Source organism: Bos taurus, chromosome 13 (assembly GCF_002263795.3).
Source record: "Bos taurus isolate L1 Dominette 01449 registration number 42190680 breed Hereford chromosome 13, ARS-UCD2.0, whole genome shotgun sequence".
In the NCBI taxonomy this organism is placed as follows: Eukaryota; Metazoa; Chordata; class Mammalia; order Artiodactyla; family Bovidae; genus Bos; species Bos taurus.
In genome coordinates this window covers 17599479-17613705 of record NC_037340.1, presented here as the reverse complement: position 1 = coordinate 17613705, position 14227 = coordinate 17599479, and the positions used below count along the sequence as shown (strand labels likewise).

Sequence of the window (14227 nt, the reverse complement as noted above, 5' to 3'; positions counted from 1 at the left end):
GAATATGTAAAACCTTGTTACATAGTTCAGTAATGCTTGTGGCATTTTAATGTTTTAAATTATATGTCTTAAATGTGTGAACAAAAATAAATCAATATCAAACTCCTATTTGTAGCAGTCGATATAGTTAATTTTTAAAGCATAGATATTTTTTAAACACAGGACAGGAAACTTGAAAATCTTTAGTTGAATCAAGCAGGCCAAAACTGAAGAGATTAGTTTTAAAAGGATGTTCGTTTCCTCCTGATAAAACCTGGTTTATTAAAATGAGTCAGCACAATGAATTATCCACATTTTGAGTTATTTAGGACAAAATTTAAAACACAAATAAGATCTCTCTTTACTATTTAGCCTACTTCTATCCGAGCTCTCATCGTTAATTGCTATATACAAAAAGTATGAGTGTAATCTCAACTATAAATCTGGTCAGAAATTACAGATGAACTTCATTTCCTCAGCCTGAAGTTTCAAGGGGAGGTTTACACTCCTACCCTCCTCATGAGAAGCAAGGAGATTTACAAAAAATATTTTTCTGAGCAATTGTAGAATGTTTCTAAATTTGTAGTTCAAGCAAACATGAAAAAATTTTAAATGAAGCTCACTTTTGTCTCTATCTCAACAATATACAGCCTTGACGTACTCCTTTTCCTATTTGGAACCAGTCTATTGTTCCATGTCCAGTTCTAACTGTTGCTTCCTGACCTGCATACAGGTTTCTCAAGAGGCAGGTCAGGTGGTCTGGTATTCCCATCCTATTCTAAATCCTTTCAGAATTTTCCACAGTTTATTGTGATCCACACAGTCAAAGGCTTTGGCATAGTCAATAAAGCAGATAGTTTTTTTGGAACTCTCTTCCTTTTTCCATGATCCAGCATATGTTGGCAATTTGACCTCTGGTTCCTCTGCCTTTTCTAAAACCAGCTTGAACATCTGGAAGTTCACGGTTCACATATTGCTGGAGCCTGGCTTGGAGAATTTTGAGCATTACTTTACTAGCGTGCGAGATGAGTGCAATTGTGTGGTAGTTTGAGCATTCTTTGCATTGCCTTTCTTTGGGATTGGAATGAAAACTGATCTTTTCAGTCCTGTGGCCACTACTGAGTTTTCCAAATTTGCTGGTATATTGACTGCAGCACTTTCACAGCATCATCTTTCAGGATTTGAAAGAGCTCAATTGGAATTCCATCACCTCCACTAGCTTTGTTCGTAGTGATGCTTTCTAAGGCCCACTTGACTTCACATTCCAGGATGTCTGGCTCTAGGTGAGTGATCACACTATCGTGATTATCTTGGTCGTGAAGATCTTTTTTGTACAGTTCTTCTGTGTATTCTTGCCACCTCTTCTTAATATCTTCTGCTTCTGTTAGGTCCATACGTGTCTGTCCTTTGTTGTGACTATCTTTGCATGAAATGTTCCCTTGGTATCTCTGATTTTCTTGAAGAGATCTCTAGTCGTTCCCATTCTGTTGTTTTCCTCTATTTCTTTGCATTGATCGCTGAGGAAGGCTTTCTTATCTCTTCTTGCTATTCTTTGGAACTCTGCATTCAGATGCTTATATCTTTCCTTTTCTCCTTTGCTTTTCGCTTCTCTTTTCACAGCTATTTGTAAGGCCTCCCCAGGCAGCCATTTTGCTTTTTTGCAATTCTTTTCCATGGGGATGGTCTTGATCCCTGTCTCCTGTACAGTGTCACGAACCTCCGTCCATAGTTCATCAGGCATTCTGTCCATCAGATCTAATCCCTTAAATCTATTTCTCACTTCCACTGTATAATGATAAAGGATTTGATTTAGGTCATACCTGAATGGTCTAGTGGTTTTCCCTACTTTCTTCAATTTAAGTCTGAATTTGGCAATAAGGAGTTTATGGTCTGAGCTACAGTCAGCTCCCGGTCTTGTTTTTGCTGACTGTACAGAGCTTTTCCATCTTTGGCTGCAAAGAATATAATCAATCTGATTTCGGTGTTGACCATCTGGTGATGTCCATGTGTAGAGTCTTCTCTTGTGTTGTTGGAAGAGGGTGTTATGACCAGTGCATTCTCTTGGCAAAACTCTTATTAGTCTTTGCCCTGCTTCCTTCCGTATTCCAAGGCCAAATTTGCCTGTTACTCCAGGTGTTTCTTAACTTCCTTCTTTTGCATTCCAGTCCCCTATAATGAAAAGGACATCTTTTTTGGGTGTTAGTTCTAAAAGGTCTTGTAGGTCTTCATAGAACCGTTCAGCTTCTTCAGCATTACTGGTTGGGGCATAGATTTGGATTACTGTGATATTGAATGGTTTGCCTTGGAAACGAACAGAGATCATTCTGTTGTTTTTGAGATTGCCTCCAAGTACTGCATTTCGGACTCTTTAGTTGACCATGATGGCCACTCCATTTCTTCTAAGGGATTCCTGCCCGCAGTAGTAGATATAGTGGTCATCTGAGTTAAATTCACCCATTCCAGTCCATTTCAGTTTCGCTGATTCCTAGAAGTCGATGTTCACTCTTGCCATCTCCTGTTTGACCACTTCCAATTTGCCTTGATTCATTGACCTAACATTCCAGGTTCCTGTGCAATATTGCTTCTTTACAGCACGATTCCCTAAATGTTTGCATTTTTTAAGTTGCCATATAGTAAATGGAAATGTCCCACTAAACTGAACACTGAAAGCACAGAGCAGACCTCCTGTAATCAATGATAGTTGTAAACATGTTCTAAAGAAGTACACATGTGTCTGGGGCTCCTCAACTAACAAGTCACAGTTGGGAGAGGAGAGAAAGGGCGTCAGAGAGAAAGGGAGGTGGCCTCACAGTGATATCTGCTGCCCTCTGGGACACACCTGCCTCCAGGGAAGAGTTCAGGGATGAAGAAACACCCCATCCCTCAAAGCCACGTTCAATATTGCTTTCACCACCTAGTATAAATGTTTCACTCGTGACCTCAGAAAATTATGCATTTGGCTCTGAGGAATCACCTAGAGCCACAATCTCGAGGTAGGATGAGAAAGTCATTGGGTGAGACTGAAAAGGGCTAAAACAGCTCCAGGAACAATTTCAAGCATCCCCTGCTTTTCCAAAATTCATTTTATGTTACTTCACTTCTACGAAGGGCCTACATAGGCACCTGTTTTTCATAATAATAATAAAAAATCTTTACAGCTTCAGAGTCTATTTCCATCACCAGTCACATCCAAAACTGGGCATTGTTTTTGTTTTGGCTCCATCTCTTCATTCTTTCTGGAGTTATTTCTCCACTGATCTCTAGTAGCATATTGAGCACCTATCAACCTGGGGAGTTCATCTTTCAGTGAACTTTCCGCCGGGGCATTCAGGCCTGTTCTTGTGTTTGGGCCGCAGTGAGTCCCCTCTCCCTTCGCGTTGCGCCGGAAAGCTGGGGCTTGCTCTCGCGTGACTGCGGCCTCAGACCCAATCTCGCTTGGTGTCCCGACGCCCGTGTTCCTCTCCGGGGCCGGGATCTCGGGGTTGCCTTCCAGCCCACCCGGGGGACCGGGGCCCCCAGGCATTCATCTCGAGTGGCAGCCAGACCCCGCTCTGCTCTCGCGCGTCGCGCCGGGTCTCTCTTTGGAAGCTCACTGGGTGGCCTCAGGGGACGTAGCTCTGAACGGCGTTTGGAGAGAGGTTCGCGGCTGGTCTTCGGCTGGCGCGACGAGGCCCTGCATCTGCGGACTGAGGGGGCGTCTTGGGGTTGTTCTGAGCGGGCGGCCCATTTGTTGCGCTTTCTCACTCGAGTACGCGGCGAGGCAGTGAGCTCTCGTGGGGCGCCAGGGGAAAGTCGGGTCTCCATGCGAGTGGCGAGGGGAGCGCCTCATTGCTCTCGAGCATGGTAGGGTGCGGGGACCAGCCCGGCTGATCCAGGGTCTTTCGAAGAGAGACGGCGTAGGCGAAGATCAGGAAACACTGCTTAATTAAATGTTTAATTAAGGATATAAAGAGTAATAGAATGAGGATAGCTCAGTGAGGAATTCAGTGGAGAATAAGAGGCTGAATAATTCAGCCAGAAGGTAAAGAGAAAGAACGACATGGTGAGACCAAGTTCGGTGAACAAGGCCGCCACTTTATTTTTCAAAGTAGTTTTTATACCTTAAGTTATGCTTAGAGGAGAATGGGGGAGGGGTCGAGTCTTGCAGCAAACCAGGCTTTTCTTCCTGCAAACTTATCATAATGCAAAAGCTTAGGTGATTTGCTCATCTATCTGGCCGAGCCAGCCTGTTAAATTTAAGACCTTTTTCTTCACAGAAAACTTATTTTTCTCTAAGGTGGTTGGTCAGTAGAGCCCCCTCCAAAAAGCTTAGATACGTTGCATTCCTACAGAGCAAGGTGTGGTGGGCTATAACCAGAAAAAGCATTAACTCAAGGGTCCAGGTTACAAACTTAAAGCTTACTACTATCACACCAATTTATATTTAAAAATGCATAACCTGCCCAGGACACGCAGGTAAGGATATGGAAACTTAGCAGCCAACAAGTGGCCCACAAGTGAAAACCTTCACACTAAATTTCTAATCATCTTGTAACTCCTCAAAAGAATCTGTGTTTAGACAGTTTAGAAATCTCCTGCTCTCCCAGTTTGGGAGGCTCTGACAACCATGTGGGCGGAAAACCTATTCAGGCGCTTAGAGAGATTTCCCAAGGAGTTGTAGGTTAAACACTGTCACACCCGGAAGATAACTGAACTGTAAGCTCTACTCGTTTTAGAGAGAGGTAGTGCGGGGAGAGCCCGTAAGTCAGAGGTTTAGGTGAAAGCACAAGCAAAAGTGGCAGACTCTGGTTTTGGGGGTATATGCTCGAGAATTTCCAGGGGACTCCTGAAGCTCGATCCGCGCTTTGCGGTATGCCGGCCCCTTACTCATGACTTTGTATGGCGGAGTTCTCAAACTGGCTCCCAGCAGTGCTTTAGATTCCAGTGGAGCTACTCCAGATCTGGAAAGAATGATGCTGTGGAAAGTGCTGCACTCATATGCAATATGCAAATATGCCCACTGCAATATGCAATAATGCCGGCTCACGGCAGTAGGGGAAATCGGCCTGGACGTGTTGAGAAGGTCTCCTACGAGGTCTTTCTTGGGTTGAGGCAGGACACCTGGGTCCCTCGCTTGTGCAGGTGACGCTGCAGGGGGCTTCTCATTGGTGGATCTGAGAGTCGGGGACCTGGAGGTGGGAGGGGCTGCTCGCACTTCCACTGGGTTTTTGGTGCATTGGAAGAGTGGGCCTGCATCTCCAGTGAGGCAAGGAACCTCAGGGTTCCTCTGACTTTAGACTTCCGATCGCAGTTTCCTGCAGACTTGGGACAGGAGAGTCAGGCTCGTCTTGGGTTGAGGCATGGGAATCCGTTGCGTCTTCGAGGTGTTCCCGGGGGGAGACAGGCCCCACTTTGTTTTTCGAGCGGGTTATTTGGGAAACTGGGGTCTTTTCCCCGACGATGCACGGGCGAGTCACTTGCTTGTGTTGAACTTATTCACAGGGTGGAAGTTCGAAGAGGTTGTCCGGGCCTCGGTTCCCTTATCAAGAGGGGACGGAATCGGGGTCCTTTCGGAATGTGGAACCACCCAGCGAGGCAACGATCCTGGAATGTCGTGGAGCCGGCTCTCATCCTGAGGTGCGAACCGGGAAGGTGGGACCCTTCCAGAAAGCAGGGGAGTCGACCCTCCTGTCAGTCAGGAGGGTAGAAGGGCTCAGAGGAAGTGGTGGCGGGTGAAAACCCTCGGTGTTCCTCTTGAGGGAGACCGGGATGTCGGGGCAACTTTGTGGGTCGATCCAAGGGTACAGTACCGGTTTCCGAACTCCTTCTAAAGTGGGACTTCTCTGAGATGCTGTAGCGGCACAGGGCCTCATTTGGATGAACGGGGGAACACGCGGTTGTCTCGAGGTGTGTAGCAGGATTTCTCGAATTTAACGACGGGGAATTCAGGATGCCTCTTTGTGTTTGGTCCCCAGGGAAGTCAATCTTCCATTCGGTTGCGAAGGAAAGCTGGGGGGATTGCTCTCGAGTGACTGCAGGGCCTAATAGGACTCATCTAGGCTTGTGTCCAGAAGCCAGTGTTCCTTCGCAGGGGCGAAGGGGTCTTCGGTTGCATTCCAGACACCGTGGAGACAGGCATCTATCTCGAGTGGAGCAAGAACCTCGCGTCTGGCTCTCGAGTTCGGCGACGGGTATCTCTTTGGAGCACCTGGGTTGGACTAAAGGGAGTCCAGCTCTGAGGTCGTTTGGAGAGAGGTTTGCGAGATTGGTCTTCTAGGCATAGCAGGAGACGAAGGCCCTCATCTCGCGATGACGGGGGAGTCTTGGGTTGTTCTCTGAAGCGGCGGCCCAGTGTGCGCTTTCTCCGAGGTTACGACGGCGAGGTCAGTGAGCCCCTTCGTGGGGCGCAGGGGAGTGCGGGTCTCTGCGAGTGGCGAGGGCGACGCTCATTGCGTGCTCGCGCTATGGTAGGGTTGCGGGGACCAGCCCGGTTGATCAGGTATTCGAAGGAGAGACGGCTTAGGCGAAGATCAGGAACACTGCTTAATTAATGTTATTCAGGATATAAAGAAGTATAGAATGAGGGATAGCTCGTGAGGAAATTCAGTGGAGAAAAGAGGCTGAATAATTCAGCAGAAGGTAGAGAAAGAACGACAGGTGAGCAGTTTTCGGTGAACCAAGGCCGGACTTTATTTTTTCAAGTAGTTTTTATACCTTAAGTTATGCATGCGGATCATGGGGGAGGGGTCGAGTCTTGCAGCAAACCAGGCTTTCTTCCTGCAAACTTAATCATCTGCAAAGCCTTAGGTTATTTGCATATTTCTGGCCGGGGCTGTTAACATTTTAGACCTTTTCTTCAGAAATTATTTTTTCTCTAAAGGTGGTTTGTCGGAGCCCCCTCAAAAAGCATTAGATAGTTGCATTCGCCCTAACAGAGAGGTGTGGTGGGCTTAACCAGAAACAGATTAACTCAGGTCCAGGTTAAAACAAGGAGAAGGAGTGAGATAGCGAAGCAGATAAAGAATAACAGGGACAGGATACGGGGGCAAGAGTGTGGCGTCGAAATGTGGTAAAGTTAATTGATGCAGCAAGCAGCGATAACCGGGGACGGATAGGCAGCCAGGTCAAGAGCAGAGTCCGGCCAGCAGAGGGGGGGTCAGTGGGACGGGAGGTTCGACAGGGCGGACTCTTGAGCGTACGGGCAGTGAAGACGGCAGACGTGCATATGGTGCTATGGGGGCTGGGGGCCGTAAAGGGAGAAAAAAAAAAGGGGAAAAACAAGGGGTGAGAACGGGCAAAATGTCTTGCTGTAACGGCACTTCCTAAGCACACAGTCAAATGAGACTTGGCCTTCTGATGGTTGTTTGGGGAGGCTGTTTCTTTATCCACAGAACTGTTTTTAAAAAGGTAATACGCCTCCACTATCTTTGGACCAGCAGAAGAAAATGTCTTGGGCTCAGTCACAGCCAAAGCCCAAACTCAAAACGTAAGCAGGCGTATTCCCCCATGCCAGTGGGCAAGATGCACTTTACTTAGCTGTATCTTTCTGATGTTCTTCTTGTTTATGTAAGATCAGGAATCCCTTGTGGATTCATTCAGGAACTTTATCATGGTATGAATCTTCAGGTGTTCAAATGTCTACGGAGGTGGACAGTCAGTACTGAAGATTGTGTGCATCTATTAATAACAGAATGCAATTGCTTTGTATAATGGTTACAGGTGAGCATGGTGACTGTGGAGGTCATGTGATAAAACTACACAGAGGACCCCACACACCTGTGCTCATCTATGTACCTGTGAAATGGGAGTAAGGGCCCTGAGAGTAGCAATGTCATAGCAGTGTCAGTTTCTTCTTGTGACTGTACTCTAGTTGTAAGACATTAACTTTGGGGCAAGACAGGGAAAAGGTGCATGGGACTTCCCGGCTGTCTTTGCAAATTTCTGATAAGCTATAACTAGGAATTTCAAAACAGAAAATTAGAACAATGTCATCTGTGCAATAATCATTTAGTGAGATGTTTCCAGAAAAACATGACACCTGGGACCCTTGCTACAGGCAGTAAGTGAATGAGTGATAGTCGCTCAGTAGTGTCCAAATCTGAGACCCCATGGACTGCAGCCTGCCAGGCTCCTCTGTCCATGGAATTCTCCAGGCAAGAATACTGAAGTGGGTTGCCATTTCCTTCTCCAGGGCATCTGAACATGTTCGTTACAGCTCTCTGCTCTATCATGGGAGGCAGTCTGAAACAGAAGGCTGGAGCAGTTAACCCCACAAGGACAGCAATGATGTTCTGTAGGGGAAGCCTGAGAGGCTATGGTGTGGAAGCCGACCAAGCGTGGGAATCTAAAATCGGCAGGAAAGGGTGGGGGTCTCTCTGCAGGGCCCACCACTTACCAGTCGGCCTTCCAAGCAGTCGACGGCGGCCCCCCGGGCCAGCAGGTACCGCACGCAGTCCGGGTGTCCCATGGAGGCAGCCTCGTGCAGAGAGAGCCCGCTTGTAGTCCTGGTGGACGGCTTCGATGTCCAGGTCCCAGATAGGCCAAGATGTCCCAGCGGCTGTGGCGCGTAAAGTGTGCAGGAGGGTATCTCCGGCAGACCCCGCGCAGCCCGCGCGCCCAGCCGCGTGCAGCTCCTCTCATGCAGCACCAACCAGCACAGCCGCCGCGGAACCCGGAGAGCGGTCATGGCCACGGGCTCGGGTCCTGCGGGAACGCTTGGCGACCCTCCCCTGGGCCCGCCCCGCGATCCTCCTCCACCCTGCCTGTCAGGACCCTTCCCCAGACGCCCCGACCTTCCCCCACACCCTCAGGTTCCGAGCTGACCACGCGACCCGCGGGCCGCAGCGAACGCACGCGCGGAGACTACCGCCCGCACTGGTTTCACTTTGAGGAGAAACATTAGGTGAACCCCAGGTACCACCACCTCAGGCGGCGCGAGCACGCGAGGACGGGGTGGGGCCCGTGCGGCCCCGCCTGTGGCCCCGCCCTCCGCGGCCGGTCCCGCCCATACTCTTGGCCCCGCCCATCGCGCCGGCCGCGGCCCCCTCCGTGAGTCCCTAAGCTCGGAGGAACTCTGGGAAAGTTATTGCTCGCCCCTTCCACCCTGGCGGAAGCGCAGAGGGGGCGGGGCCTGCTAGCTGTAGCGCGGTTGAGCGTCCCGATTGGCCGCCGCAGCAGTCCGTCAAGTGCACCCTTCCTCTTGCGTGCTTCAATTGGTCGGGGATGCATTCCGTCAGCGTCGGCGGCGGGCTCTTCGCGGCCCTGCGGCGGCGGCGGAGCTGGTGGAGGAAGTCCACGGCCTGCAGGGGCTCCCACTGCCCCTGGGAAGCCACGACCCGGAGCCCGGGTGGCCCGGGACCTGAGGCGGCGGCGGCGGGAGCCCCGATGCGGATCGCCATAGTGAGTGAGGCCGCCGGCGTGGTGGGGGCGCGGACGGGCCCGGTCGCGTGGACGTTGAGTCTCTGGGGTCTTTAGCGGGTCTGGTCTCTGCGAGGTATGGTCCTCCGGGGTGTTGGAGCGCGGGCTGGGGCCAGGGCGGATGAGAGAGCGGCAGGCCGGGGCGCTGTCGGTGATGTGGGCGTCGCCGGAACGTGGCCTCGACCGTGGGCAGCCAACATTTCCTGCTGCTCAGCTGTTTTGACCTTGGGCGAGTCATTTTGTGGCATCCTTTTGCCTTTTGCATTTGCAGTTGCCCTCCCCCTAACCTCAATATTGGGAAAACTGGGGTAATGTAAGGGGGGCTGGAGCTGGTGGAGAGTCTGTGAGTTCCGAGCAAGCTGTGCGGGGTGGTGGCGGACGTGAGGGTCGGTGTTGACTTCTCTACCTGATCTTCCGAGGTGCTCGTCGTTTAACCCTCCTGGTGTTTTCTGTTCCTTCCGAGGGAAAGTGGGAGCAGCTCTGCTTTTCAGGCCTGGAATCGTTATACTTTGCATCTTGTATCGCACTGTGGTTTACAAAATACTTTACGTTAGTTACCTCATCCGCAAACAAGCCTGTAAGGCCTCATGGTAACCCACTCATGGCAGGTGGGGAAATTGAGGCCTGAAGAAGTTAGAGATTTTCCCATGGGAGGATAAAGATCTCTGGAAGGAAGGATGGTAGCTGCCAGTGGGGGCCTGCTCTCGTGCCTGGTATCTGCTCAAATAAGGAAGATAAAATGGAGAAAGATCTCTGACATGAAAGCAAGCTCATTTTGCTCATGAGCGGATTGAATTTGATTAACTGAGTAGAAAGAATAGCCCTTGGAGACAGAATCAGGTCCGGTATCAGCTTTACCAAAGTTATTGTTCCCTTCTGTCTCACCACTTCAATTAAAAAAAGAGGAAGGCATGAAAGTTCTTTAAGTTCACTAAGTTTTAGGAAATGCCAGGGGTTGTTCTTACTGCAGCCGTTGGTATTGGTGCAAGTGCTTGAAGTTGCGATATCTGGTAGCTCCACACACTTTTTACTGCTAACCTTCCCCTGCCACCACCCGCTCCATCCTTATTACCAGTTGACTCCCTGGAGAAGGGAAAGGCTACCCACTCCAATATTCTGGCCTGGAGAATTCCATGATTCAGTATTCTGGCCTGGAGAATTCCATGGACTGTATAGTCCATGAGGTCGCAAAGAGCCGGACATGGCTGAGCAACTTTCACTTCACTTGCAGTTTCCACCTTTTCTTGGGTTAAGCCTTCAGTTTCCTTGCTTTTAAAATCAAAACACGTATTTGCAGTATAGAACAGAATATTTTAAATTCAGATGATTGGTTATTTAACTGGTGTCTTAACAGGCAGTTCTCCTCCTGTATTCTTCTTTTTTTTTAAAAAAGAGTATTTTATTTACTAATTTGGCTGCACCAGGTCTTCGTTGTGGCATGCAGGATCTAGTGCCCTGACCAGGGATCGAACCCGACCTCTGCATTGGGAGTGTGGTGTCTCAGCCACAGGACCACCAGAGAAGCCCCGCTTCTGTCTTCTTTAGGAACTTATTTTGGCCTGTATCCCCCTTTCAGCAACCAGAGGACAGTGTATGTGGATCTATTCACAGCACCTGAGATTGTCTAGAGCAAAAGCTTGCTGTTCAGGGGACAGGTCTTGACAATATGCTTGCGGAAGTAGATGTTCTGGGGTCTTACTGGTTTCCCCATTTGTCTGCTTGGCCCTGTTGTGCAGGTGTGTGGAGATTGTGGTGTGCCCTGTAGTAATTCGTTTCTCCTGTGGCTTGCCTTGGCATCACTGCTACTTGGCTATCCTCTTTCCTTTTCCTCTCTTCTTTTTTCGTGGTTCTGTTGCATTCCGCAGTTGTCATCAGAGGGTGTCCTGATGGGTTGACATGTTTTGTGGCCTCTGAGTGTGCGAACACTAGACTCTTGTTCATAGACTTAGAGCTCTGATTTCAGATTTGTTGTCATCCTCTCTCTCTGCTTATTGTCCCCCTCTGTCCTTCCTAAGCTGATTGTACTTAAAGATTGTGAGTTCTGTTTTCATCGGTCTGTGGAATCATCTGCTCTTAGAGCATCTCACAAAAGCACCTCCAATCTTCTGTCTCCAGCTATCATTTACAGATGTTTTGAGGGCTAGTTTCCTAGCAATGGCACCCAGTACTCTTGCCTGGAAAATCCCATGGATGGAGGAGCCTGGTGGGCTGCAGTCCATGGGGTCGCTAAGAGTCAGACACGACTGAGCAACTTCACTTTCACTTTTCACTTTCATGCATTGGAGAAGGAAATGGCAACCCACTCCAGTATTCTTGCCTGGAGAATCCCAGGGACGGGGGAGCCTGTTGGGCTGCCATCTGTGGGGTCGCACAGAGTCGGACACGACTGAAGTGACTTAGCAGTTAGCAGTTCCTATTTCAAAATACCTCCTGGAGCTTAACTTGTCACTCGACAGATAATTTGAAAACAAAACAAGCAAGCATTTTCAAAACTGAAAACTTTCATTCTCCCTTGACTCCTGGAAGAAGTGATTAAAATGCAGGCACGATTACTTCTTTACTCCTCAGTGTGGTTAATGCTGTTATCACTGAGATCCGGCTAGCAATGTCAGTTGCCTTTGTTGTTTTTTCTCTTCTGATCTCTCCAGTGTTGGTCTTCACTTTCCCTTCTCCCTTTGTTTGCCACCACTGCCCTCAGTCCTTGACCAACTCTTGCGTCTGTTAGTAGAGTGACTTTCTGCTTTGTTTCCATGACAGTCTGTGTGTTTACTCATCCTCTGCCTGCCTCCAGAGTTCCCATTCTAAGGTGTAAATTTGACCAGGCATTGACCCTGCTTAGAAAAGTGAGATAATTCTCTGAATCCCTCTAAGATAAAGTCCCAGTTCATTAGCATTATACTTGAGGGCCTTTGTACTCTGTGTTTTGCAGATTCCCTTTTCATCCTCCTGAGCCTCTCCGTGTGATGAAACCCGACTTCCACCACTCCACTGCCATGCGTTTCTTTTGTGTTCCTGGATCCTGCTCACCTTGTGAGGCTGATCTCTTCATAAAGCCTTTTTCATCATTCCTAACTGGTCACTTGTCTTTACTCCCATAGCATTTCATAAGTGCGTTTGTGTAGTACCTGTCATGCCTTATGTATAGTAACTTGTGTGTGTTTTGAGAGCTACCTTGTGGACAGGTGAAATCATTCATTTTTAAATCTGCGGTGTCTCAAGTAGCATGTGACCCCAGAGATGCCAAGAGAGGAAGCCCTCGAGATGTTTTTCATGAACCTGGGGCATCATAGGTATTTACACATGGTTGTGGGATGGAATTGACAATAGAAAAAGCCTTTCAAATCTTTAGAAATACAGTCTAGTCCATACATTTTCTTGTTTTTCCTTTCTTTCTCCATTCCTGAAACACACATAGGGAAAAAAGCTCTCTCCATCCTTGCTTGCTATACTAAGTGGTTGCTGTTCCATGAGAGAAGCAGGTATTTGTAGGCATCAGAGAACCTAATTGGGGACCTATGAGAGTAGGCCTTTGGGTTTGTAGGGAAAGAGGGACTTGGCTCTACATTGAGAGCAAGTCCTTGGAGGAGCTAGCACGTTTGCTTCTCGTACAGCTCAAACTTCCAATGAATTCAAAAATATTTAGAGCTTTTTCCATTTTGAGTGTATAGTATTTAGTGATGTCATGTTTACACTTTCCTGATGGGCATCCCTGGTGGCTCAGACAGTCAAGAATCTGCCTGTATTGCAGGAGACGCAGGTTCGATCCCTGGGTCAGGAGGATCCCCTGGAAGGAGGGCATGGCTACACACTCCAGTATTTTTGCTTGAAGAATTCCACGGACAGAAGAGCCTGGTGGGCTCCAGTCCTTGGGGTGGCAATGAGTCAGACACGACTGAAGGATTAACACTTCCGCTCTCCTTACACTTACGTTTTCTAAGTACTGGAAGTTGGAGCTTTGGTTATGATGTTCCACAGTGGTTTCTAAAAAAGGGACAGAGAGTTTAAACCTGAGGGTTTTAGAAGCTGCTTTGAATCTTTCTGTTGGATTTGGAAGGGAGAATATTATCTTTCTTTTTTTTTTTTTGGCCACACAGCGTGTGGGATCTTAGTTCCCTGACCAGGGATCAAACCTGCATCCCCTGTAGTGGAAGCAAGCATGGAGTCTTAACCACTGGGCCACCAGGGAAGTCCTGAGAATATTACCTTCCATAGAGAGAACTCTGGACTTGAGGAGTCAGAAGGCCTAAGTTGTATCACCTACAACTGTTGTGATTTCAGGCAAGTTTTCCCTGAGCCCCAATTTCATCGTGGCACAATCACAGGGTTGTGCAGAAGTCAGATGAATTTGTGAAAGAACATCAAAACCTATGAAGCTCGTTGGCACACTGAGATAGTGTAGGATATCAAAACCGAAGAAGACAACCTCAGCTTCTCCAGAGGGCAGTGCCGTAGTTGGTACATTTGTTCATTTCATTCATTCATTCGTTTCATTAATATTTATGGAGCAGTGGGTGTTGGGTGCCTTTCTCCTCCCTCCCACCCAACTGTAAAGCTTTCATCTGGGGGCAGAAGACATGTTGATACACACCTAAACAGTGGTTTGAAAGTGAAAGTCGCTCAGTTGTGTCCGACTCTTTGCGACCCTATGGACTATACAGTCCATGGGATTCTCCAGGCCAGAATACTGAAGTGGGTAGCCTTTCCCTTCTCCAGGGGATCTTTCCAACCCAGGGACTGAACCCAGGTCTCCCACATCGCGGGTGTATTCTTCACCCCTAAGCCACAAGGGAAGCCCAAGAAGTTCCTCCTGACCCAGGAATGAACTGGGGTCTCCTGCATTGTTGGTGGATTC

General features: G+C 48.6%; 1 protein-coding gene across 2 annotated transcripts in view; it reads left to right on the top strand.

Annotated features, from left to right (window-relative positions):
* Nucleotides 1-9213: 9213 nt before the first annotated feature.
* Nucleotides 9214-14227, top strand: part of FBH1 (F-box DNA helicase 1) — a 39270-nt gene continuing 34256 nt past the window's right edge. Inside the window, exons 1-2 of one of the 2 annotated variants that reach the window (XM_010811096.4) lie at nt 9214-9357; nt 12305-12405. In XM_010811096.4, coding sequence (XP_010809398.1) covers nt 12339-12405 — 67 coding nt within the window. In that variant the 5' untranslated portion in view covers nt 9214-9357; nt 12305-12338. 2 annotated transcript variants of the gene reach the window in all.